The following is a 27,551-nucleotide window of genomic DNA, read 5'->3' on the forward strand; positions in this document are numbered from 1 at the left end:
CTGATTGATTGACCCCAAAGAAAGTGTGAAGACTAGAGACAGGGACCAACTGGTATGGGAAGTAAGCATTGCATCAGCTGGGATCAATGGATTTCTTTTAACCAGAGGGGATCTGGAATTCCTAGAAGCCGATCACCAGGATACAGATTCCAAGTCATGTGACTAGGTAGGACATCTAGTCTCACACACACACACACACACACACACACACACACACACACAGGAATTTTGCAAACCGCAGCAAAACAGTGGTATGTTTAAATTTTTGGAGCTGGCCCAGCAGGTCAGCTAGATCAGCCAGACACTAGAGCCAGCCAATTTTCCTTTGAAGTCTGTGTTTAGTGAGCAGCATCTTTATTATTCCATCTATCAGAGTGAAAGGGGAAGTGAGTACTTCATCATTCTATCGCTATTTCTTCTTCAGTTACCTGTCATATACAATAGTAATCAATTCCTCAAAGCAAAACCTTTGCTGGGTTAAGGCTATTTATTCAGTGCTCACCTCAAGGAGAGTCAAGCTGTGCAGCAACACATAATACAGTTCCACAGACAACACTTTTACAGGTTTCTTACTTATAACCCCCAGGCTTCCTTATTAAAAGGGGTAAGTCTTGATCATTGGGGGGATAAAAGTGTAACTGGGGGTAAATATCTTCAGTACAATATAGGATACCAATAATTAAATGGACAGTGTCACACAGGGAACAGGAAGTCAGATACAAACAGTGATGACATGTAATTAAATAGATTCTACAGTACAGCAACAGTCCATTTGGTCCAATAATTGTGTTTATTCTTCCACCTTTCCTTATCTAACTCTATCAGTGCAACTCTCATAATCCTTCTCTCTTCCCCATATGTTTTATCAGGAGTGGCTGATCGAGGAAAGAGAGATCAAGAGGCAGAGAGCATTAGGGAGGGAATGCCAGAGCTCAGAGTCTTGTCAGATGAAAGCACACACAGAAACACCTCAAAAATGTGCAACACAGATGGAGATCATTCAGTCAGTGTTGGCTGAAGAATGATCACTCAGCAAAACTCACATTCCAGCTTTGTTTCAGAGTCCTGAAAGTCACAGCATAAAACTTAGAACAGTACAGAAGAGGAACAGACCCTTCAGCTCACTATGTCTGTGTCAACTACAGTGCCATTCTGTACTAATCCCATCTGCCTGCAATGGTCCATATTCCTCTGTTCCTCCCTGTTCATGTCTTGTCTAAAGTCTCTTAAACGTTGTTTTTACACCTGCTTCGACCACTTCCCCTGGCAGCACATTCCAGGCACAAATCATCCTCTGCATAAAAAGCGTGCCTTGCACATCTTTAAAATGTTGCCCTCTCACTTTTAAGCTTTACTGCTTAGTAACGGACATTTCCACTTTGGGGGAAAAAGACTGACTATCCACCCTATCCATGCCCTTCATAACTTCTTGTATACTTCTATCAGGTCGCCCGTCAGCCTCCAACACTCTAGTGAAAACAATCCGATTGTTACAGCTAATGCACTCCAATCCAGGCAACATCTTGGTAGACCTTGCTGGGACCCTCTCCAAAGCCTCCACATCATTCCTACAGTGTGCTGGCCAGATCTGCACATACAATATTCTAAATATAGCCCAGCTTGAGTTTTAAACAGGTGCAAAGTGTCTTGCCAACTTTTATGCTCAACTGATGAAGGCAAGCATGTCATATACCTTCTTTACTATTGTATCACCTTGTGTTGACATGTTCAGAAAGCTATGGACTTGTACCCCATAGTCTGTCGGTGCACCAATGCTCTTAAGGGTCCTGCCATTCACTGTATACTTCATTTACTTCAACTCCATAATGAATTATGGAGAAATTAAAATCAAGAGGCCAGAATCATTCCTTTTTTTATTATTGCTAATACTGTAGATCATGGAAGGTTAGCTGGTTAACAGAAGCATACAGTCGGTGTAACTGGGTCTTTTTCAGGATGTAACAAGTGATGTGCACCAGGGCCTCAATTTATATAAATCACTTTGATGAAGGGATGGAAGGTAAAATGAGGAATCCTCCCAGACCCTAACATCTGGGACAAAGGCGAAAAAGAAAACAAAGAGGTATGAGATGGCCAGCGAGCGGCTTCTGGAAACTGAGAATGAAAACCCTCATTTTCTAACTGAGTGTCGAATGGTGAGATGAGATTCTCACCAATGGGCACTGAGAGGTTTATTAGGATGCACTAACTTCTCATTATTACCCAATCTCACATCATTAATATTTAGTTTCTCATCCCCTCATTTACCAATGGAATCCAGATGCTGGGAATTCCTAACACGAAATTCAGACTGGGTACCTGGCAACTCCAGTTTGATCTTTTAGACCCCCATCTTGACCAGCAGGTGCCAACACCTCAGGGCATGCTCTATGGGCAGTGACTGCAGCACGCCCCATCCACTGATCTTGGCATACCACCCTCACTGCAACATCATGGCGTATCTCCAAGCCATTTATAGTACAGCTCTGCACTTTGGTGTGCACTGGTACCTCTTATTGTAATGCTGCACACAGGAACAGGTATCAACTCATGGTTTGGATCAGAGTGCATCTCACTCATTCTCTCAGCACTCACTCACTACATATCTACTCCGGAGTTCACAGCGTCTGTCTCAAGACAGAGAGGGGATTGCGACAATGAGTTGATCCCACAAGAAATTCTGTCTTCAGCCTGTCAAGGTTTAAATCATGAGGAGTGGTTGTACAATATTCTGTGGTTTTGAGAATAATCTGTAGTGATTTAATCAACGTTTTCAAAATATTAAGGGCAGCAGTCAGAGCAGATGCAGAGAGATGATTTTCAATGGCTGGGGAGTGTCAGGACAGTGATTACAGGCTCAAAATTAAACCTGCTGTTTCTAAAAAAAATTAGAAACATGGAGGGAAATTGAAACTGCTTCTGCATTTATAAAAGTTGGGAGAAGTTTGTAATATCTTCCACAACTAACAATGTGATGCTTGATGAAGTGTGAAATTTAAATATGTGATTAAATAACAAAAAAAATCAATCAAAAGGTCTGAGAAGATAAATGCAGCTAGGTCACAATTCAGCCATGATCTCAGTGAACAACAAAATAGATTGGAGGGGCTGAGTAGGGCCTCCTCCTGTTCATATGTTTTTAATCATTTACAAGTGAAGGAAAACAAGTGCATTTTACTGTCTGGTTTTGTCAGTGAGAAGAGTTTAATGTGATTGTCAGCTTAGCTTGTTTGATGATATCCCTTTTATTGGCTGCCTGGGCTCTGCTGGATCTCTCTGGGTAGCTTCCTTTAAGATTTGAAAGGTGCGAAGGGGATGTTTCCCCTTGTGGGGAAATCTAAAACCAAAAGGCACAGCTTCAAAATAAGGAGTGTCTCACTGAGGATGTAGAGGACAATCAATTTAATTTCTCCAAGTGCCATTACTATTTCAACTCTACCCTCAGGGGATGTGGAGGTTGCTGGCCTGATTTGTAAAGGTTGAGCTAGTCAGAGGAGGGTGGCCTTGTGGTATTATCACTAAACTGTTAATCCAGAGACCCCAGGTTCAAATCCCGCCAGGGCAGATGGTGGAATTTGAATTCGATAAAAATCAGGAACTAAGAATCAGATGATGGCTATGAATCGATTGTCGGAAAAACCCATCTGCTTCACTAATGTCCGTTAGGGAAGGAAACCTTACCTGGTGTGGCTGACATGTGACTCCAGACCCACAGCAATGTGGTGGACTCTTAACAACCCTATGGGCAATTAGGGAGGGCAATAAATGCTAGCTAAGCCAGTGACACCCTCATCCTGTGAGTAAGTAATAATGTCTTTTGAATGATAAGGGAATTATGGGTTAAGGAAATGGGAAAGGGCATGGGTGCAGACATGAAAAGTGAATTTGGGACCACAATCAAAACAACCATGACCTCAATAGATGGGGGAGCGGGCTCAAAGGGCTAAATGGCCTGTTTCTTTAAACTCTTACTAGGTCAGTGGTGAGGACTATAACTCAAGGCTGACCTTAAGCCAAGATTGTCCGTTACGGACAGTAGTTACATATACTGCATGGTGAATGGAGTGAATACCAGGGATCTTGAAATCTAATTTTGAAGCCAAGATCTGATTAAATAGAAAATGACAGGAAAACATACCTTTAGCCTTTACATCATCTACGAGTGGACATGGTACTTTAACAGTAACAGCACTGGGTCTGGAACGTCTTCCAGTGTTATCCACTGCCCACAAGGTAAACCTGGGTCAAAACACAACAATCCAGAATATTAGCTTTTGTGCTGTTAAACAGTGCAGTTACCTTATTCATCTTTGAAGTGTGGGTTGATGCACAAGACCTGGCAACTGTAGATTGCTGCTGCTGCCGCATTTTCCAGTCAGACTGAAACCAGATGTGCCTTCAGGTGCAGTTCAGTTCAGCTCCGAGACAGAGCACTGCCAGGTTAGTGAACACAAGCAGACCTCTGTCGTCTATTTAGCCACTTTGGCAGAACTGGTAGCCCTCAAGCCACACATGCAGGGAATGGCACATTAGGCACAAGAGTGACAACTCCTTGTCCATTCCCGAATGCTTCGATTTCACACACTAACCTTTATCTGCATAACAACATGGATTATGAACATGACTTTAATGCTACAGCATGCTGCAAGGCACTTTACACTGTAGGCTTCAACTCCAACTTGCCCTGGTCCACCAGGATATCAATAACCCAGGTAGTTCTAACAATGGGATGTCCCCAGTTGTTTTATTCAATCAAAGTACATTACAAAAACTATGCAACAAATCCTACCCATGCAACGTTTGCAATCACAAATGAATTGTGGACTTGTCCAAAAATCACACCAAAACTGGTGATCAACCCCCTCTGTCTCAACCTTTGCCCACTGATCAGATGAGCTCCTGAGCTAGGTATCCATGAGACAAGCTTCCTTTATGCTCTTTCTAGGCAGACAAGATGATGCATTCAAATCTTGAAACTGTCCAGTCTCCAGTAAATGATCAGTTTGATCATGAAAAATATTGCAAACATGTCGTCATCCTCAGTCAGATTGATCAATTAACTCTCTAGGAATTGATTGTTTTCCTGAAAAGAGTCTTATATCTTAGGTTTTAATGAACTTTGCCCTTGTTTGGGCTGTTGCCACCTTTATATCATATAATCAAACATATGACATTAGACGGTGGGCGGCACGGTGGCTCAGGTGGTTGGCACTGCAGCCTCACAGCACCAGGTACGCAGGTTCAATTCCAGCCTCGGGCGACTGTCTGTGTGGAGTTTCCTCCGGGTGCTCCGGTTTTGTCCCACAATCCAAAGATGTGCAGGTTGGGTGAACTGTTAAGTTACCCATAGTGTTCAGGGATGTCTGGGTTAGGTGCATTAGTCAGGGGTAAATATAGGATAACACGATTGGGGGAATGGGTCTGGGTGGGTTGCTCTTCGGAGGGTCGGTGTGGACTTGCTGGGCCGAAGAGCTGTTTCCACACTGTGGGAATTCTATGATCACAAGACAATTCTGTGATTAAGCTTACTGTTTAGCTGACAAATAGTCCACATTTTCACATTTAACATAGAGGGCTGTTTTAAAGCAGGACTCCTGCCTTTCAGATGTACCATGACATTAATCCTGAGCACTCAATGCAAACACAAACATGTTCCTCCAGATACAGAAACAATAAAACCATGATCCTTCTGAGTCATTAGGTTACCATCCAAACAACTGAGATATGGAACTTTTTTTCTTCTTTTAAATTCAGCGAACCCAGAAAATTTAAAATTCTTATCTACAGCAGGTATAAACAAAATTTAGATAGATGTCAAAAAGGCAGGGTGTGCTGCGTCACTCAGAGGAGGAGAGAGAATTGGAACAAGAGAAAGTTCTGGGAAAGGATCAATCACCTTAGGGTCTCAGCAGTAGATTATATGGTCAGCAATGATGGAGTGATTAAAACTAGGGCTACATAAGTGATGGACTCGAGGTGACAGTGATTTTGCAGGATTTAAGGCAGGAAGAGGTTATAGAAATAAGGAAGAGTGGGGTGAAAGAGGATTTTAACACAAGCCCGGACCTTGTTTGCAACCAACTCTAATCTGCCCTGCCACAGGGTCTATTGGCAATATTAATCAGAATGCCCTAAGGGTTGGAAGAAATAGCTTTTAATTTTCTACCTGTTTATTGAGCCAAATAGAATACTGTAGACATACAAATATTGGCATCCTCATCCAAGCTGTCCATATTTTACTCTAATGACATAATGGTGCTATCATAATCAAATATAGCAGTATTCTCTCAAAGCTACTGGAGCCATGCTTTCCTTACCTCTCCACCTCCTGTCTTGCCTATTATCTTCAAACCCTCATCAACTCAAACTCATGACACTCTGCTTCCTATATCCTAGCTTACATCGATTCCAATTACCTGTCATCCTTGGGTTTACCGACCTACAGATGCTTCTAATTGTCACTGCTTCCATTTTAAAATTCCTGAATAAATGTTCCCCTGTAACGTTTGCCCAGTCAGTCCCTGAAATCCCCTTTAGCTTCCTGAGAACTCTATTCCCTTTCAGCTCTGGCCCCTTGTGCATCTCTCATTTCCTTTACTCTGTCATTACTGGTTATGTGCTTAACAGTTTAGATCTACATTTTACATATTTCCCCCTGCAAACCTCTTTAACTCTCTATCTCCTGTTTGAACAGACTGGTTAAAACTTCACAATTCTGCCAAGTGGTTGGTCTCTTCCTTTGGCTTGCTGCCAGCTGCTTCCCAAATATAGGAGTTTTTGATATTTTGAGGGTATTTTACTCCATTAAGTGGTAATATATAAAATGCAAGGTGCCAGTGTTATTGTTGCCCCCATTCTCTGCAAATCTGGTAATACTTCCTTTCTCAAGGCTGCTGCATAACAGATCCATTGTGCTACGTTGACATTTTCCAAGATTGCCTTGAGGTTTGTGAGCCAACTTGACATAGAATGACTATCCATCAAATCTTTATTTTCCTAATCCAACCAAATGCCCTTCATGAGGACAATTCAGCATGTTTATATTCCACTGTCCAACACTTGAGACAAAAAAGGTGAAGTGCCATGCAGTAAAAGATGAAAGTAAACTATTAAATTACTTCTCGATGTACTAGTTCGGGAAGGTCAACAATATTAAAAGTGCAGGATTACCCCACGTATGCAAGAGAATCCTGGTGAGTCACCCGTGATTCTGAGTAGAGGTCATCCTCAAATCAAAGGACAGCTGATGACACCATGACTCATGAGATTTTCAGATGCAAATAATTTAATAAAACACTCTACTCCAACTCCCACCCTTGCCTGAGAATGTTAGCAGTCGGATTGAGAAGCCAACATTTCTGGAGAATACAAGGACAATTCTGGGTCCTGATTGAGTATCACCACAACGTTTCCAAAAAAAATTAATTCAGGATGTCAAGAAAGCCAATGAAGAGGCCAAGTTGGCACATTTGATGCTCCATCCCCTCTCACCAATCACTAAGGGACTTGACTGCATACACCAGTGGTAATGATAACAGTGCCAACACAGCACATGTTGAAAGTTTGCCAATATTCTTGTGAAAAACATCAACAATCTGGGCACTGCCTGTCAACAAACTGTTGCTTAATGTATGGACTGTTTCTGATGCACTTTTGAAAACTTGCCCAGTTGGATCTCATTTTTAAAGCTTGGCTCAAATTAAATAGTTTAGGTAATGTCTACAATGTATACATACTACGTGCTGAGAGAGAGAGAGAGAGAGAGAGAGAGAGAATGGGAGTAGTGGCGAAAAATGAAACTTATACTCTCATCACAAGTTGTGTTATGATTAACTCGTGTCATGTCTAATAAAAACAGAGCATTTTCAAAACATAACCTATTTAATCAGCAAGATTGAAGAATATTACCTTTTCCATAGTCAGAAGCCACACGATACCAAGCTATAGTCCAACAGGTTTATTTGAAGTCATAAACTTTCAGTCTCCTGGAAGCTTGTGATTTCAGATAAATCTGTTGGACTATAACCTGGTGTCATGTGACCTCTGTTACCTTCCTCATACAGTCAATTCTGTTATAATGCGTCTTTCATTATCATGAATTGGCTGTAACGTGATGGGTGAATAGGGAACACGGTTTCTAAAATGCGAACTTGTAAAACATGCGTCGACTATAATACAATTAGATCACAAACACTTTAAGTGTTATTTCTATTGTGCGATTTCTATTTAGTGCGGGGGTCACACAGGAACCCAATTATCGAGTTATAGAAGAAGTGATTGTACGCAGTTTAGAATTATAATTCATAAGTGATGCCACATGCCTTACACAAATGTTGCTTGGTTGTTCATGAACTAATTTCAAAATCCTGAAATGAATCAATTCCACAAATGTTTTAGAATTTTTCACTCTACCACACTTTAAGAAGGTGGTGAAGTTCCTTAGGAGGAGGACACCGATATTCATCGGAATGGTTCCAGAGACAAAGAAAATCTTAGCAGAAAATTAGGTTGGAGAAACTGGAAGTATTCTTCTTGAGAAAGGCAGTCAAGGGGGAAAAGAAAACGGTTCCCCATGAGTTGGATGGGATGAGGAATGGGTGGACTGTGGTTTTAGCCTGTGAACGCGAGGAAGAAGGCAGCGCAGTGGTTAGCACTGTGACCTCACAGGACCCGGGACTCGGGTTCGTTTCCAGACTCAGGCAGCTACCTGTGTGGAGTTTGCACATTCTCCCTGTGTCTGTGTGGGTTTCCTCTCACAGTCGAAAGATGTATGGATTAGGCGGATTCACCATTGGAAATGCAGGGTTACAGGGATAGGGTAGGGGGAATGAGTCTGTGTGGGATGCTCATTGGAGGGTAAGTGAAGCCTAAATGGGCTGAACAGAGTCTTTCCACTAGGGATTTTAAGCAGTTTTTAATGCATTGAGTTGGCTTCTTACTTGTTGCCCACATGAGGGCGGTCATGGAGATGATCAAACATTTCTAAAGGGAACTGACCATGCACTCAAAGGAAACAATGCAGGGATGTTGAATTTGGACTGACCAGATTGCTCAATGGAGAGTCAGCATCGACACAGTGGGCTGAATGGCCTCTCTCTGTGTTGTCCAGAATGCATCTGGATTCTCTGTCTATCTCTTAAAATACTTTCCTCGTTCATGAGTCTTAGAGATGTACAGTACAGAAGCAGACCCTTTGGTCCAACCCGTCCATGCTGACCAGAGAGCCTAAACTGATCTCATCCCATTTGCCAGCACTTGGCCCATATCCCTCTCAACCTTTCCTATTCATATACCCATCCAGATGCCTTTTAAATGTTGTAATTGTACCAGCCTCCACCGCTTCCTCTGGCAGCTCATTCCATACACGCACCACCTTCTGTGTGAAAATGGTGTCCCTTAGGTCACTTTTATATCTTTCCTCTCTCACCCAGCCCAGGGAAAATACCTTGTCTATTTCCCCTATCCATACCCCTCATGATTTTATAAACCTCTAAGTGTTTCCTTTTTGTTATTATGTCCCATTCTCCCTAATGCGCTGACTCCTGCTGATGTGCAGCTATCAATGGCACTTGCTGATGACTGATGCAAATGGGGTTCACATGCACAAATACAGGCAATTAATAGGCTACACTGATATGTGACAGGCATCACCTCTGAAGTTAATAGGGGTATCATGCAAATTGCGGGCAGAAGAGGCTGAACAGTGACCTGGAGCAGGTCCTCATCTCCTCTCTTTCCCACAGTGACACCATTTAAAGCATCAGAGTTCTTGTCCTCTTGAGGCAGATGAACTCAGCGTGCCCAAGGACCAAACGTGGGACATTCCTGGTCTCTGTGGCTCATTAACACACTGGGGTGTGCTCTTATTATCTAAGCTATTAGGGAGGCTTTTCCAATGATTTCCAGTTCATGAAAAGATCCAGAAGAACTTGTAATTGCCTCAGTGTGTCAAAGTGACTTCTGAATGGCAGGGCTTCTGGTTTGTTTGATACCCTTAATTGCAGTTGGAGAGACAGCTCACTGGCTGCTTCCCAGGATCTGAAAAATGATGAATACTCAGGGCTGAAAAATCACACTGTGATGCCAACTTTCTGAAGAGGAGAGTCAGTGCGTCTGTTGCATCAAGACAACATCAAAAACGCTGAAGACACCAATCTCGCTGTATTGCTTTAACCTGGCCCAGGCTGTGGTTTGAATGGTTTTGAAAATTAAACACTTGCACATGGTTGCAGTTAGAGAGACCCAGTTTTGTGTTTTGCATCCAAGAGACAGCAAGTGATATGGCCCAGAAAACACCTGCAGGCACTATGACCATCAGCTCATTTGGCATGAAACCCATATTCAAAATATTACCCACTTGTGCACAACCACCTTCTATCTCAGTCTTCCCCATCTGCTGCAAATTATTCCAAATATAATATGGAACCTACGACCTCTTTCATGTTTTGGAAAGGATTAACTCTCTCGAAACCAGTTGATGGATACTGGAATTCAATTCATTCAAGCAACCATCAGAACAAAAAAAGCACCTTCACGAGGTTCCCAACATGTCTGCTCAATTGTCCAGCTCCACGTGACTGCCTCTGTGGAGTTCCACTCCAACCCAGTTACTACATAGCCTTCCCTTCGCTTCCCTGTACTGCCATCTCTGAAATCCTCCAAGGATCCATCACAGGCATCTTGTTCTTCCTCGTCTACATGCTTCCAGTTAGCATTATCGTTTGAAAGGGTGATAGTAATTTGCACCATACTTCAATTTTATTCTTTTCAACCTGATTGCAGTCTTAGGTATGATGCCCACTCGGCACTGGTCTAGCAATCCAGAAGTTGAGAAGTCAAATCAAAACTGAGTTGTCAAAACTACTAATATTACATCCTCAATTGTGAAACTGAGTTCAACAAATTTGTTGAATTATAGAGTAGCACCAGAAACTGACCATGAAGGTTAAAGAATTCTTGTGAAGCCCCATTGTTTCAGCAACATCCTTCTACCACGGTTAGGTATGTTTCACCTGTAACTCTTCTGGCCTGCAGTCACTTGGACAGGATTACTTATGTCTTTGATGATATGGCAACATCAAAATTTTAATGCTTATGATTTCATCATTGCTACTCAGCTTAGACATCTCAGCTTCAGCTTTTGCAATGTGCAAGCAACACCAGCACCAAATAATGCCTTCCTGATGAGGGATTTTTGCCCAAAACGTCAATTTTCCTGCTCCTCTGATGCTGCCTGACCTGCTGTGCTTTTACAGCACCTCTCTAACCTTGGCAGCAAATAACTTGTCTACCAAGCCTGTGTTCTCAATGAACTCCTCTCCAGTGTTGACACTAGAGACCCTGCATCAGTGGTTCAGTCAGCTTCACGTACATAATAGCTGCAGGATGATCTTTACTTACCATGATGTTGCTTTGCACATCCCAGCTCCGAGCTCTCTGTCATCAAGAGGAACAATTGCAGTAGCTTTATTAGACCACCATCATTTCAAATTTCTGCAGTGTACTACACACCATCCTGACTTGGACATCACCAGATCAATAGCAAAACTTATCGACAGCTAACCCTGTGGGGGCACCATCACCTCATGGACTGCAGCAGCTCAGTGTGAAGGCTTTCCACTATCTTTCCAGGCCAACAAAAGACTGGACACCATGATCTTGCCAAATGTCAAGAAAACCCAAAAGCATATGGCCCAATGAGTTCATCCACTAACATCGATGTGGTGTTTTCACTTTTCAAGCATCATTCTTCTGCAAAACAAAGCTGACTTCAGCAGCTCAGATTTTCTTTATGTGAAAGAGATTGATATATCTACCTCATAATGATAGTGACTGCACTTCAAAGCAATCCCTGAGTTACAAAATGTCCACTGTTCAGTAGAATGAATGTTAGCACTTCCTTCCTTATCATAGTCATTTGTTAAATTTATCTTCCATCTACCTCATTCAATTAACTGATTCACGAGAAATTACCAAACTTGAGAACAACTCAGCCACAGGATCTCTCTGCAGGAACTCCTCAGGTTAATGACACAGGCCCAACCAGCTTCTGCTTCGAGAAGCAGGATGTTTATAGTGGGGGATTCAGTTATGGTACTGTAGTCCCAAATGATGCTAAACATTGTACTGTCATCAGCAAAAATCCTGTTTCTGATGGAGGAAACATCATTCTCAAAGCAGAAGATGGTTGGGCTTATGTCATTAACCTGAGGAACTCCTGCAGAAAGATCCTGTCACTGAAATGTTCTCAAGATCTGTCATTTCTCATGAATCAGTTAATTGAATGAGTTAGATGGAAGATAAATTTAACAAATGACTACGATAAGGAAGGAAGTGCTGACATTTATTCGACTGAACAGTAGACATTTTGTAACTCAGGGTTTGATTTCAGCCTTGGGTGACTGTCTGTGTGGAGTTTCACATTCTCCCCGTGTCTGCATGGGTTTCCTCTGGGTGCTCCGGTTTCCTCCCACAGTCCAAAGATATGCAGGTCAGGTGAATTGGCCATGCTAAATTGCACATAGTGTTCAAGAATGTGTAGGTTAGGTGCATTAGTCAAGGGTAAATGCAGGGGAATGGGTTTAGATGGGTTACTCTTCAGAGGGATGGTGTGAACTTGTTGGGCCGAAGGGACAGTTTCCACAATGTAGAGATACTAATCCTAGAAAGAGCAGGTCAGAAGTTATGAATCCTGTATAATGTAACTCACTTCGTGATTCCTGAAAGCTTGTTGACTTTCTACAAAGCACAAGTCAGGAGTGTGGTGGAATACTCCGCACTTGCCTGGGTGGGTAAAGCTCTAGCAACACTCAAGAAGCTTGACACCAACCACAAAGCAGCCTTTTGATTGGCACTGTGTCCACAAGTATCCACTCCCTCCGCCATTGATGCTCAGTAGCAGCATTGTGTACTATCGACAGGACACATGGCAGAAATTCACCGAAGCTTCAAAGTGCCATGCAAATCTGTGACCACCACCAAATAAAAGATCAAGGTCTCAGATATATGGCAACACCACCACCTTCAAGTTCACCTCCAAGCCACTCACCATCCCAACTTAGAAATAGCGTCACCATTCCTTCACTTTTGTTTGGTCAAAATCCTGGAATTCCCTCCCTTATGGGATTGCAAGCCTACTTATAACATGTGAACTGTAGCAGCTCAGGAAAGCAGCTCACATTCACCTTCTCAAGGGCTACAAGGGATGGGCAATAAATGCTAGGCCAGGCAACTAATGAATACAAATGAATGCAAAATGAATTTTGTATCTGGCTCTCTGCGAGCTCAGGACATGTCAAAGTATTCACTGTGAAATGCAGTCACTGTTGTAATGTAGGAAATGAAGAATATAATTGGATAATCAGGATAACAATGCTGACATAGACTAATACACTAGATCCCAATATCTCTTGATTACTATACTTGTTGAGAGGAATATAGAAAGGCTTGTCTACAGTAAAGTACCTTTGTTACCATATTAGAGTCAAACTTCAGTTATTATGTAAAACTGTATCCGGGGGATGAAGTTACACAGAATATCTGATCCCTGAAGATTACCTGTGCTTCAGATTGGTCACATGGTTGTATGGTTTTATGCAAAAGACCTCTACACTGCAGTAATCTACAGTTCCACCTCAACACACAATAATTATTGAATTGAGTTCACCATTTCCAGCCAATCGACCAAGGACCAGCAGTTACTTTAGTTGAGTCACTTGCTTAGAATCAATACTAATCTGAGTGTAAGACAGATGAGGGTAACTTAAGTGTCGATACAGTTGATGTAACAGTCATATTATTTTTAAAAATGTATTAACAGTATTAAATTAGCAAAGTCAGGCTACTGCTAGTTATTGTACCTTTAAATGCTGTTTGACTCCATGACTCTTAATAAGTTTAATTTACAAGCACGCACATTGAGGGACAGGATGAGATTCACCAACTTGGATTTACAGATTGCTGGTATTTTAAACTTAATGCGAATCCAATTGTAATAGTCAGTTAATTCTGTACATCAAAACAGGTAGAGAATAGTTTCAGGGTGGGAAAGAATGAAAGAGAACTTGAAATAAAGCAAGGATGATGAGGAGGTCATTCCAAATTTGGGTTTTGAAAGTCTGGAAGTCGGGAGAGGAAGAACAAGAGAAGGTACGCACAGTTGTGCAAGTGAGCGGCATACTTTGGCAGGAGCTCTGATTCAGATTATAGTGGGAATGTGATGAGAAGGCACACGTTGGTACCCAGAACTGATGAGGAAGAAGTGAGGCTAGTTGAGATTACAAGTGATGGTTTGACCAAAACGCAGAGGAAAGGTGGTGGCAGGATAATTGTGGTTGCAAGTTCTTAACGAAGAAGGCCCAAAGACCAAGAGGGAGACCGGCTGCCAAGAACAGGGGCATTCATGTCCGTGATGGATTTGGTCTCAGAGAGAATAGTCTTCTCGAGGGGAAAAATAAAACATACATTTCCCTGGAGGAGTTAAAACATGACATAAAGGCTGAAGTATATTGAAATGATCATATTGAAATGTTTAGCTCAGCTGGATGGCTAGACCACTGAAGTACTGTATTATTTTACAGTTAACCATATGACTCATTGTTTCGATGCTAATCTCATTAATAAATTAAAGCAACAAGATGATTAGGTCATCAGTCATTAGGATCCATTTATAACAATTATTGATCTTACTGTCAAAATGAAACACTGGCACAAATGAAATCAGACTCCTCCAATGTGAGCAACACTGTTTTCTATTGGGAATTAGAATCAGATCTACTCAAATTGCAGAATAAACTTCAAAGTTATCATGACCTTCAGAATTGATATCATTCCAATCTTCACAAAGCCATGTTTGATGAGATCATTTGCTGAAAACACCCCAAACACTGTTACATAAGACAAGAATGGCATATAACCTTTCTGCCCCAACATGAAAGCATTTTAAGAAATGGGCAAAGAACATCCTTAGTATCAACAATACCTTTGCTTTAAAGGGGAGCAGTGTTACTTTCAAGGAGCGAGTCGATCTATTAAGATCACATTTAAACAACAGAGCTTCACCAACAGACTGGTTTTTGAAAAGGGAATCTTGCTGCAAGATTCCCATTCAAGCTTTTGTCAACGGTCCATCTTTCAAATTGGAATTCATTAAAATGGATTCACACAATCTGAACAACTGCTTAACAAATAATGTCTTCTCAATCTGACACTTCTTAAAAGGAAAGTCTCACCATGGGCAACATTCTTAAAGGGGGAATCTCCTCTGAACCTTGTTTTAGATCAACATATGGGCTTGGGATTTATTACGATTAGAATTCAGGATCATGGCAAGTGTCATGAGAACCTTAGGGTCAGTGTCGTCCTCAGCTGTTGTGATAATGATGAGTTTGTGGGCTCCAGGGAGTGCTCAGATCTATTCTGTGATGGGTCAGTGGGATGGGTTAACTTGGGAAAAGATCTGTATTTATTTACTCTTTCATGTGGATAGGAAAGGTTTAAAAGGATACAGAGGAACCTTGATTATCCTGCATTCGATTATCTGAACGAAATACTCCCTGCTCATATCCTTCAGATCATCGAGGTTCTACTGTATAGGCCAAGTGCAAAGAAATGGGGTTAGCGTGGATGGACATTTTGCTCGACATGGACAGGTTTGGGCCAAAGGGCCTATCTTCATGCTGTCGGACTCTAGGATAGGTGTGTTACTGCCAAGGGTGACACTTAATGCCCATTACTAATTGCCCTTGAATGGGGTGGCTTGCTGGGCCTGTTGAGTTAATGATTGAGCGAATCTGGCGTCACATGTAAGGGGGGGGGGGTGGGGGCCGGATGAGGTAAGCGCGGCAGTTCTCCTTCTCTAAAGGACATTAGTGGACCAGAGTTTCTTTTGAAAACAACAATGATACCATCACCGGGACTGTCTATTCCAGATTTATTCATCGACTTTAATTTCCACTTGCTGCCCCTGGTGGGATTTGAAAGGCATTAACTTGAGCCTCTGGCTTACTTGTTTGCTGACATTTCCACTACACCATTACCCTCCCCAAATTTTTACAATGTCTTCTAAAACTCGACAGCATAAAATTCAGTGCTTCAGATGAAAATAACTGATTTGAAGGAAAGTGCCTGAAGCAAAGATGGGAGCTATTTTGTGCAGAGCATACACCTGTGATTTTCTGTTTCAGAAGTCAGTGGGAATTCATACATATGCAATATGCTTACCTGGAGCTATCAAAGAATGCACAGTTAAACTAGGGTTTCAGTGAATATTTACCCTTAACATTGGCCATGCAAGTACATTCTTGCTCTAAACATAGTGACATATATCCTCAGAACATCTCAAAGCATTCACATTTAATTGTAATTTCGGGGTGGCATGGTGGCTCAGTGGTTAGCACTCAGTGGTGCCTCACAGCACCAGGGTCCCAGGTTCAATCCCAGCTTCGGGTGACTGTCTGTGTGGAGTTTCCCCTTGTCTGCGTGGGTTTCCTCTGGGTGCTCCGGTTTCTTCCCACAGTCCAAAGATGTGCAGGCCAGGTGAATTGGCCATGCTAAATTGCCCATAGTGTTGGGTGCATTAGCCAGACGGAGATTGGCCTGGGTGGTTACTCTTCGAAGGGTCGGTGTGGACTTGTTGGGCCGAAAAGCCTGTTTCTGCATTCTGCACTGTTGGGAATCTAATCTGAAGTGTAATAATCACTGTTACTATGCAGGAAAACTTGGCAGCTAATTTTGAACCACAGTAAGGTAAACCCAATAGGAAATGAAATTAATAACCAATCAAGGAGATTTTAAAATATTGACTTTAGGGAGGAATGACTCCCTGCTTTTCAGCAAGTAGTGCCATAAGATCACCTGATATCCAACTCTGAATTGGCAGATGGATCTCTGTTTAATATGTTGGGGAAAACATGCAAAGGTCTTTTAGTACTGCACTCAATAGTGTCAGGTTGGATCGTAGGCCTGAATGCTGGGAAAAGCCACAATATTTTGATTCACACCAACACTGCTCTCAGCTGAGCCAAGCTGACACTTGGACTTACAGAATGCAAATGGGTGCTCACGGGTAGATAAATATTTGCAGGAGATTTCAATGAACATTGAGGAAAATCTGTTTAAATAGAAACACTCGTCAGATTAATATTTCATACTTAATGGTAGACTTATTTTCCTGTTTGTATAAATACCATTGTTTCCTGGTTTGTCTCAGACTCTGAATGCAGCTGTGCCAACATGACGCCTAATTCCACAACCACACAAGATATACTGTCAATAGATGTCTGTTCTGATAGCATGGTCCTTCATTCAAAACCGTCCCTAATCCTTCCTTGGTCTCTGTGCTGGTGTGAGTAAGGTGGTCAGTGCTGACTGGAGCAGGGAGGGTTGCCAGCTCCATCTCAGTTAGGCCCCTGATACCCCGATCCCCCTCTTCCTGCGTAGCCTACAGGAACCAAGTGCTAACACAGCAAGCAAGCAGGTCTGAGACACAGCCTGTTCCAATCCAAGGGTAGGGCGCTCCTCTTCAGAGGGTTGGTGGGCCAAATGGCCGGCTTCTGCACTGTAGGGATTCCATGATTCAATGAGCCTGGTGCCTGTTGCAGTCTCCAAAGTGTTGTCCCAGCAGCCTCTCAGTACCAGCTGCTCGTGTGTGATGTAGATCTGTGCTTCCTGGGCAGCCTGGACATGGATGACAGAGGTGTCATGGTGGTCACGAGGGGTTGGCCCATTTCAGATGTCAATGCCTTCAGACAAGGGGGCATGCAAAACCAATGCTTATAGATTGTGCCCTGACATGCTGCTTGGCGCTGAGCATCATAGAGGCTCCTCTCAGCCAGGTGAAGTTGCCAGGTACCTGCTGCGATTGCCACGACAAGAATCCTTGATGTCTAGCTTTTTCAGTGCGTCTGGGAAGATGGAGAGCTGCATATTAATGAGACAAATTGTGGCCTTAAGTGAGGTGTTTAACAAGCTACAATCCCCTTAATTGGCTGGTGAGAAACCTGTCTCGAGGCTTGTCAAAGATGATGAGAGATGCTCCCAACATTGAGATGGGACCTATTGAGCTTCTCGTCTGATTCTCCCACACACTGCACCATAGCCCACTTTGCTCAAATCCCTAACAGGCTAATAACATTGGTGTGGGATTTGAACCATGCAAGATTGAGACAGAGTAGGTTTCCTTCCATCAAGTGAACTAATTATGTTTTCACAAGGGAAAAATCAACACTTTCATGATCACTTTCCCTGATGGCATTTTATTTTGTTTCATGACCAGATTTTTAAAGGAAAAAATACCTGAATTTACACTCCTTGTTTCAGAATTTCAAAAGTGATGTTAAATCTCTGTTGAAGCAGGTTCTAAGTGTTGGAAACAAGGGAGATCTTCTCTGTGATAAACGGTGAAGAAGTGGTCATTGCAGGCACCTTCTCCAGTATCTCCACTTTATAGCTATGAGGTGTGGTCATTATCCTGGGGAACACTGCACGCATCAATCAGAAATATTTAACATGAAACATAAACATGTCTCTTCATTGGGAACCCGGTATTCCAGGTTAGCCTAAAAGGTAGAATCAGACTTAACCACGAATGAAGAACCCTTGTTACACTTGCACATTTTCCATATCCTACAACTGTACTTCCAATGGCATTTTGTGCATGACACCTAACTCAGTCGGAATAGCTGCATTGCTACAAGGCTGCTTGTTGAGATTAGGCTAATTTACTCCAGATTTTAAAAAAAACTTTACCAACCAATGCCCTGAGGAAGATTTTCATCCCTTTGTTTTGATATTTTATCTATTCTTGGGATGTTGGTGTCACTGACCCAGAGGACAGCTAAGAGTCAAGCAGATTGCAGTAGGCCAGACCGGGTAAGCATGGCAATTTCCTTCCCGGATGGACATTAGTCAACCAGATAGATTTTATCGACAAGTGACAGCACAAGTAATGGCAATTACTAAGCTCTGAATTCCAGATTTTTACTTTATTGAAATCAAATTCCACCATCTGCCCTGATGGGATTCCAACCTGAGTCCCCAAAACATGACCTGTTCGATCACTACACCATTTGGCTGAGCAGGATATGAATTCCAATTGAACTCATTGAACGTCTAGTTGCTCCAGTTTGCCAAAGGAGCAACATATAATGTGACTTGCTAGAAAACAACGACTTTATTACAATAGATTTCATACAGCATGGAATCAGGCCCTTCAGCCCAACAAGTCCACACCGACCCACCGAAGCGCAACCCACCCAGACCCATTCCCCACATTTACCTAATACTACAGGCAATTTAGCATGACCAACTCACCTGACCTGCACATTTTTGGACTTTGGGAGGAAACCCACGCAGACACGGGGAGAATGTGCAAACACCACACAGACAGTCGTCTGAGGAGGGAATTGAATCCAGGTCTCTGGCACTATGAGGCAGCAGTGCTAACCACTGTGCCACCATGCTGCCCACTTACTAGAATGTTCTGAGAATCTACTTACATGTACGTAGTATCAGGCTCCAGGCATCTGATGATCAAAGATATAGAGTTTGAAACTTTGTCTGGAACTTTTCCCAACATCACACAGGGAGTCTTGGATCCAGAGGCAATGTCATCCACAAAGCTCAGCACTGACTCTGCAGAGAGAGGAACAGCGAAGAATGAAAGGGGTTCTGTCTGAGTAACGAGCTCATGGTTCACAAGGCCAGATTTATCAGTCATGCAACAGCAGCCCAAATGATATTAATCAGCACTGCTTGGGTAAATATCTTTGTTGAAGATTATGTTGACAGGATGTTGCCAGGTTTAGAGTGTTTGAGCTAGAGGGTCAGGCTGAATTGGCTACGGCTGTTTTCTCTTGGGGGTGGAGGCTGAGAGGTGACCTTATCGAGGTCAATAAAATCATGGGGGCCATGGATAGGGTGAAACGCCAAGTTTCTTTCTCCCCCAGGGCAGGGGAGTCTAAAACTAGAGAGCATATGTTTAAGATGAGAGGGGAAAGATTTAAAAGGGACCTGAGGGGCAACTTTTTTCACACAGAAGGTGAAGTGTGTATGGAATGAGCTGCCAGAGGAAGTGGTGGAAGCTGGTACAATTACAACATTTGAAAGGCATCTGGATGGATATATGAATAGGAAGGTTTCAGAGGAATATGGGCAGAATGCCGGCAAATGGGACGAGATCAGACTGGGATGTCCGGTTGGCACAGATGAGTCGGACCGAATGGTCTGTTTTTGTGCTGTATAACTCTATGAATGAGAACAAATGAATAAAAAGCAGGCTATAATCCAATCCTCCCATTTAAGATCAGCCCGAAGGAGCTGCACAGATACGATTTAGAATGGGGTAAAACCTGTTACACACATAGCTTTCAACTCAAAATAAAATCATGAGATTAACATTTAGTTGATTCACTGTTGCACTTAAAACCATTGAAGGCAGTGTTGGCAAGCTGCTGGCAGAAACTTTCCACCAACTGATATCATTGTGACAAGGCACTGAGATACAGAAGTGCCAACTTTATCTCACATCAATGTGTCCCATCCCTCCTCTGCAGCATATTCTGATTGAGCAAACCATAAAGCTTATCCAACCTGTCACTCACTGCACGCACAAGAACAGCTGAATGATAAGGAGAGAAGGCAGGGCAGGTATGCAATGATGCAGAGTATGCACAGGCCATTCAGCCCGAATTGCGCAGGTTGGGGTCTATGCTCCACATGAGCTTCCACCTGTCCTGTTGCATCCAGTTCTATCAATCAATCTCAGGATGTGATGTGTCAGAGACCTGTCCAGACAGCTTGACGCAAAAATTTGCATCACTTGGAATTCCAACCTTTGTTGTAGAACTGCTGAACCTGATAGTGGTTTTCAATTTGGTGAACTGGTTTGTTGCACAACAGTCAAAAGGAGGTCTTGGTGGCAGCAATTACCCCAGCGGTTCGGAACTGGAAGATACATCTGGGGCAGGGTCAGAAATCTCAAGCGCTTCTCCTGGGCAGGAGGTGGCCAGTGCCTGACCTGAGCACTGCAAGCCTTTGCGAGCCCCGGGCATTGGCTATTGGGCACTAAAGTACCACCCAGTCCTGTGCCCTCGATAAGCTATACTGTGCCTGGAAATATCACATAAATGTCTCGAACTGTTGGCACGTTCTCTGGCTGCCAACTTGGGCATCATTAACCCTGGTAGTTGCCTTCCCCTTAAAATGAAGGATTCTTTTCCAGGATCCCAGAACAGTTGCATGCCACCCCAGCGCCACTTTAAGTTTGCTGATCTAAGTTATACTGGCACTGAGGTCCTGGAACTGGCCGTGCCGCACCTGATTAGGGAAGGGTTTTCTACACTACGTCGTTCTCCAGTGACCTCTGGTGGATGCTTTCCTTCTCCAAATCACAGCCCATGTAGACCTGGACACTTATCGACATTCCCTTGTCATTCCTGCGACAAAATCCTGGAAATCCCTCACTAGGCCTTGGAGTCCCCCCGCTACAGCAGTTCCAGAAGCTGGCTCACCACCATCCTCAGGGCAATTAGGGCTGAGAGGGGGGGGGATGAAAAAAAGCCCTCATGATTTTGCTGCATTACAGTAAGGGAGGCAGTGTTAATTTCCTGATATCAGACCCTGCTGACCTAGTTTGAGGGGCTTGGACATCACTTCAGCAGAACGGCCAATCGTCCAAACCCGGATTACTCGCAATATTTCTAGTACCTGATCCAAAAGGGAGCAAGTCCATTTGCTATTTTACTTCCACATGTGCTGTTGATGAGAACAATATGTATGGGCACCACACAGAACAATGGTGTTTCACACACTGTCAATTCCCTTTGATGTAAAACTGGACTGTTGTATTGTTTGGTTGGTTTCTATTGAGATGTTAATGAGGGGGCGAGAAATTGACCATAATCTCTGCCCTCCCTGCACGCATCCCTCCCATCTGAAAACAGGAACACATCAATAGTGCTCCGATAATCAGTGCAGGGGTACCCTTTCTGTTTCATCATTTCAATATTTGACATTTTCATACGAGCGGTCCATCAGCAGCTGCACATCATCTGCTAAGAATCTTTGTTGCATTATTGTTTGGAAACAAAGACACATTTATTCAACAGTAGTATATATAGTCTCTGCCTACACTTTACTGCACTAACTTGAAAAGCTGCAGGGCCGGGAGGTCAATTCGACACAGCTGACAACTGTTTTCTCCAGGTTGCTCCCTTTCAGGTGGTTCCAGTAAATTTGAACAAAGCTGCCACCTATAGGCAAGATGTTGCAGCTCAGCAGAAAGTTCCACGATCTCTCCTCGTCTCTTTCTCAATTATCTACCTATTTTATCCCCTCAATGCCTTGTATTCCAATTACTTGTACATGTGTTTTAGCTGTTCTCTCCTATTTCATTGTGCCTCTCTGAATCCTTCATTTTTCCAACCGCTTCACTTTCTCCTGTTCCAATTTATATCCTTTTACTCTCTCTGATTGACATTCATCACCCTGTCTCTCTGGTTTCCATCTCAATTCATTTGATCACGTGTTCCAATCTCATTGTAACCATCTCTCATACTCCTCCACTTGAATCTTTTTGTCTTTTCTTCCCACTGCATTCATTCACTCATCATTCATTCATTCTTCCGAGTCCCAAAAATGTCACACCACCAACTCCTTCTCTCCCTCCTCCTCCCACAACTCTCTGTCTTAACCTTATGTTTCGGTATCCTCCAAACTCTCTCTCTCTCTTTTATTCGGTTACCTATTGCCACAGCTCTGCTTTGTCATTCTTCCGCTTTCACTGTTGTTATAGTTTCTCTCATCTTTCCATTTTCCTTTCCTTTGGTCACCATCTCCTAGACAGATTACCCGGTGACTAGTACACCCCGGTAGCTCAGTATTAAGTGCAAGTGTCAACTTTCATAATTGAAATCCAGGTGACAAATTGTGACTGAGTCATGTTAAAAAAAAGCCCTTGGTATTCAGTAGTCTCGGAGGATTCAAGTTTTGAAGGATCATTGAAAATGGATTTATTCCAGCAGCCCACAAAAGATGTGGGAGCAGAATTAGGCCATTCAACCCATCAAGTCTGTTCCATTCTATCACAGTTTATATGTTTTCCAAGTCCATTCTCCTATCTTCTCCCCAGAACTTTTGATCCCCTTTATTTATCAAGAGCCTATCCATCTCTGACTTAAATACACTCAATGACTTGGCCTCCTAGACTTCTGTGACATTAGTTCCCCAGATTTACCACTTTTTGCCTGAAGAAATTCCTCTTCATTTCAGTTCTCAAGGGTAATGCCTTCACTCTGAGGCTGGGCCCTCAGGTCTTAACCTCTCCTCCAAGTGGAAACATCTTCTCCACGTCCACTCTGCCCAGGACTTTCAGTATCTTGTAAGTTTCAAAGAGATTCCTTATCTTTTTAAACTCCATCAAGTACAGACCCAGAATCCTCAATGACTCCTCATATGACAAACTCTTCAACCCCAAGATCATTCTTGTAAACCTCTTCTGGACATCCCTCCAATGCCAGCACATCCTTCCTAAGAAATGGAGCCTAAAATTGCTCATAGTATTCCATAGGGGGTCTGACTAGAGCCTTAAGCAGCCTCAGCACCACATGTCTGCCCTTCTCACTCTCTTGAAATAAATGCTAACATTGCATTTGCCTTCCTAACTGCCAATTGAACTTGCATATTAATCTTAAGAGAATCCTTCCAAAGACACCAAAGTCCCTTTGTGCTTCAGATTTCCAAAGCTTTTCCCCACTTTGAAAATGGTCTATGCCTCTATTCTTCCTACTAAAGTGCATAACCTCACACTTTCCCACACTGTACTCCGCTGCCGCTTTGTTGTCCACTCTTCTGGCCTGTCGTCCTTCTGCAGCCTCCCCACTTCCTCAACACTATCTGTCCCTCGACCTGTCCTTGTGTCATCTGCAAACATAGCAACAATGTCCTCAGTTTCTTGGTCCATATTGTTAATGTATAACGTGAATAGTTTAAGTTCAAGGCAGACTATAAAAGAAATAAAAAGGAAGGATAGCTCAGGCGATATTACGAGGGATGTTGGAAATCATGAGGGTAAGAAAGCTAGCATAAAGGCACTTTACCTGAATGCTCATAGCTCATAACCAGGTGGATGAGTTAACGGCACAAATCATTGTGATTGAATATGATTTGTAACCATTACAGAGACATGGTTGCAGGATGGTCATAACTGGGCAGGTCATGCTTAACAAATCTTTTGGAATTCTATGAAGACACTACGAGGAAGGTGGACAAAAGGGCACCTGGTAGATGTGGTGTACCTAGATTTCCAAAAGGCCTTTGACAAGGTGCTGCACAAGAGGCTGCTGCATGAGATAAAGATGCATGGCATTACGGGTAAAGTATTAGCACGGATAGAGGATTGGTTGACTAACAGGAAGCAAAGACTGGGGATAAATGAGTGCTATTCTGGCTGGCAATCAGTGACAAGGGGTGTGCCTCAGGGATCGGTGTTGGGACCACAATTATTCACAATTTATATCAATGATTTGGAGTTGCGGACACTAAGTTTGCAGATGACACTAACATGAGTGGCAGAGCAAAGTGTGGAGAGACTGGGAAACTTTGCAGAGGGACATAGATACTTTGAGTGATTGGGCAAAGGTCTGAAGTGGAATACAATGTTAATAAATGTGAAGTCATCCATTTTGGTAGGAGTAACAGTAAAAAGGATTATTACTTGAATGGTAGAAAGTTACTGCATGCTACCAAGCAGAGGGACCTGGGTGTCCTTGTGCATGAATCACAGAACATTGGTCTGCAGGTACAACAGGTAATTAGGAAGGCAAATGAAATTTTGTCCTTCATTGCTAAAGGGATTGAGTTTAAAAGCAGGGAGGTTATGTTGCAGCTGTACAGGGTGTTGGTGAGGTCTCACCTGGAGTACCGCGTGCTGTTTTGGCCTCCTAACTTGAGAAAGGATGTACTGGCACTGGAGGGGGTGCAGAGGTGGTTCGCGACATTGATTTTAGCGTTGAGGAGTTTGATTTATGAGGAGAGACTGAGTAGACTGGGATTATATTCATTGGCTTAGAGGGATCTTACAGAAACATAAAATTATGAAGGAAATAGATAAGGTAGAAGTATAGAGGACATTTCCACTGGCAGGTGAAACTAGGAAAAGAGGACATAACCTCAAGATTAGAGGGACCAGATTTAGGACTGAATTGAGAAGGAACTTCTTCACCCAGAGGGTTGTGAATCTATGAAATTCCTTGCCTAGTGAAGTAGTTGACAGTACTTCAGTAAACACTTTTAAAGCTAAGGTTGTTTTTTTTTTACCAATAAAGGAATTAAGGGTTATGGTGAGAGCGTGGGTAGGTGCATCTGAGTCCATGAAAAGATCGGCCATGATCATATTGAATGGTGGAGCAGGCTTGATAGTCCAGACGGCCTACCCCTGCTCCTAGTTCTTATGTTAGTTGTGGTCCCAAAACTGACCCCTGAAGAACTTTGCCAGTTTTCAGGATGGGTGCCATCCTGATAAAGACCACTTTATCCCTATTCTTTGTTTTCTGCCAGTCAGCCAAACCTCTATCCATGCTATCTGTTCTTGCCCCTAACACATGGGCTCCTCTGCAGTACCTTGTCAAAAGCCTTCGGGAAATCCAAATAAATCACATCCACTGTCTAACTTGCTCATTTCCACCTCAAAAAAATTCTAACACACTTGTCAGACACGAAGCCATGTCGACTCAGCCCTATTATACGATGTACTTCCAGTACTCTGCAACTTCATTCTTAATCAAGGACTCCAAAATCTCCAACAAGATCAGGTAAACAGGCCTATGGTTTCCTGTCTTCTACCTCCCTCCTTTATTAAACGGAGGTGTTACATTACTCATTTTCAAGTTCCCCTGGGACTCTCCCCGATTCCAGTGATTCCTGAAAGATCACCACCAATGGCTCTACAATCTCCTCAGCTATCTTCTTCAGAACTCTGGGTGTAGTTCATTTGGTCAGATGATTTATCTACCTTCAGACCTTGCAGTTTCCCTAGCACCTTCCTATTAGTGATGCCACCATACTCACCTCTGTCTCCTGACTCTCTTGAAGTTCTGGTATGCTGCTGATGCCTTCCACTGAAAACTGATGCAAAGTACCTATTCAGTTCCTCCATTTTTGTTTGTTACCCATTACTATCTCTTCAGCCTCATTACCAAAGGTCCAATTGTCCAGGCTGGCCTTTCTCTTACCTTTTAGATATTGAAAAAAACTTGTAATCTTCTTTCATATTACTAGTTAGCTTACTCTCATATTTCATATTCTTCCCTCTTCTTTGTTTTTTTAGTTTTCCTCTACTGGTGTTTAAATGTTAGTCTTCACAACATTGTATGCTTTTACTTTTGTTTTTATGCTGTCCCTGATTTCCCTTGTCAGCCATTGTTGTTCGTCCTCCCCTCAGTCTGTTTCTTCCACCTCGGGATGAGTTTCTGCTGTACCTCCCAAATTAGTCCCAGAAACTGCTGCTCCACCATCTTCCCTGGTAGGGGCCCCTTCCAATCAACTCTGGCCAGCTCCTCCCTCATGTCTCAGTAGTTACCTTTATTCACCTGTAATACCATTACATCTGATTCCAGCTTCTTCCTGTCCAACTGCAGGGCGAATTCTATCATATTTTGGTTGCTGCCCCTACAGGTTGTCGCCCTAAACTCCCTAATCAAGTCTGTTTCATTACACATCATTAAACCCAGAATGGCCTGATCCCTCGTGGGCTCCACTGCAAGTTGTATTAAAAACAAAATCTTGTAAACATTCTACGAATTCTTTTTCTTGGGATCTGCCATCAATCTGATATTCCCAGTTCACCTGCATATTGAAGTCCCCCATGATTATTGTAGTAGTGCCCTTTACAGATGTCTTTTCTATCTCCTGATTTTTTTTTTGTCCCACATCCTGCCTAATGCTGGAAGGTCTGTACCTAACTCCCATCAGGGTCTTTTCTCCTTTGCAATTTCTCAACCCAACCCATTCAGATTCCATGCCTTTCGACTCTATTTACACAATGGGCTGAATGATCTACCTTGGCTCCATATCTCAATGCTTATGGATTTTTTTTTAAAAGCACATTGCAAGTTTACTGTGGATATTGGAGATTTTATTTTTAACAAGGCTTCCTGTGAGTTATTACCATCACCAATAAGAGACAATCTAACCACTGCCCCATTGACATTCAATGGTATTAGCTTCACTGAATCCCCCGCCATCAACATCCTGGGGATTATTATTGACCAGAAACTCAACTGGACTCACCACATAAACAGGTCACAGACTAGGAATATTGCAGCAAGTAACTCACCTCCTGACTCCCCAAAATCTTTCCACCATCTACAAGGCACTAGTCAGGAGTGTGATGGAATATTGCTCACTTCCCTGAATGGGTACAGTCTCAGCAACACTCAAGAAGCTTGACACCATCTAGGACAAAGCAGCCCGCTTGATTAACACCACATCCACAAACATCCACTCTCTCTACCACTGATGCTCAGTAGCAGCCGTGTGTACTATCTACAAGATGC

At 42.9% G+C, this 27,551-nt stretch overlaps 1 protein-coding gene across 1 annotated transcript in view; it reads right to left on the reverse strand.

Annotated features, from left to right (window-relative positions):
• The window catches only part of astn1 (astrotactin 1), a 2,276,897-nt gene that overhangs the window by 16,887 nt on the left and 2,232,459 nt on the right, over positions 1-27,551 (reverse strand). Inside the window, exons 20-21 of the mRNA XM_072573509.1 lie at positions 19,497-19,632; positions 4,139-4,239 (exon numbers count right to left, since the gene is read on the reverse strand). Of these exons, the coding sequence (XP_072429610.1) occupies positions 4,139-4,239; positions 19,497-19,632 (237 nt within the window). The remainder of the gene's footprint in view (positions 1-4,138; positions 4,240-19,496; positions 19,633-27,551) is intronic.

The sequence above is a fragment of the Chiloscyllium punctatum genome, chromosome 7, assembly GCF_047496795.1.
Source record: "Chiloscyllium punctatum isolate Juve2018m chromosome 7, sChiPun1.3, whole genome shotgun sequence".
NCBI lineage: Eukaryota > Metazoa > Chordata > Chondrichthyes > Orectolobiformes > Hemiscylliidae > Chiloscyllium > Chiloscyllium punctatum.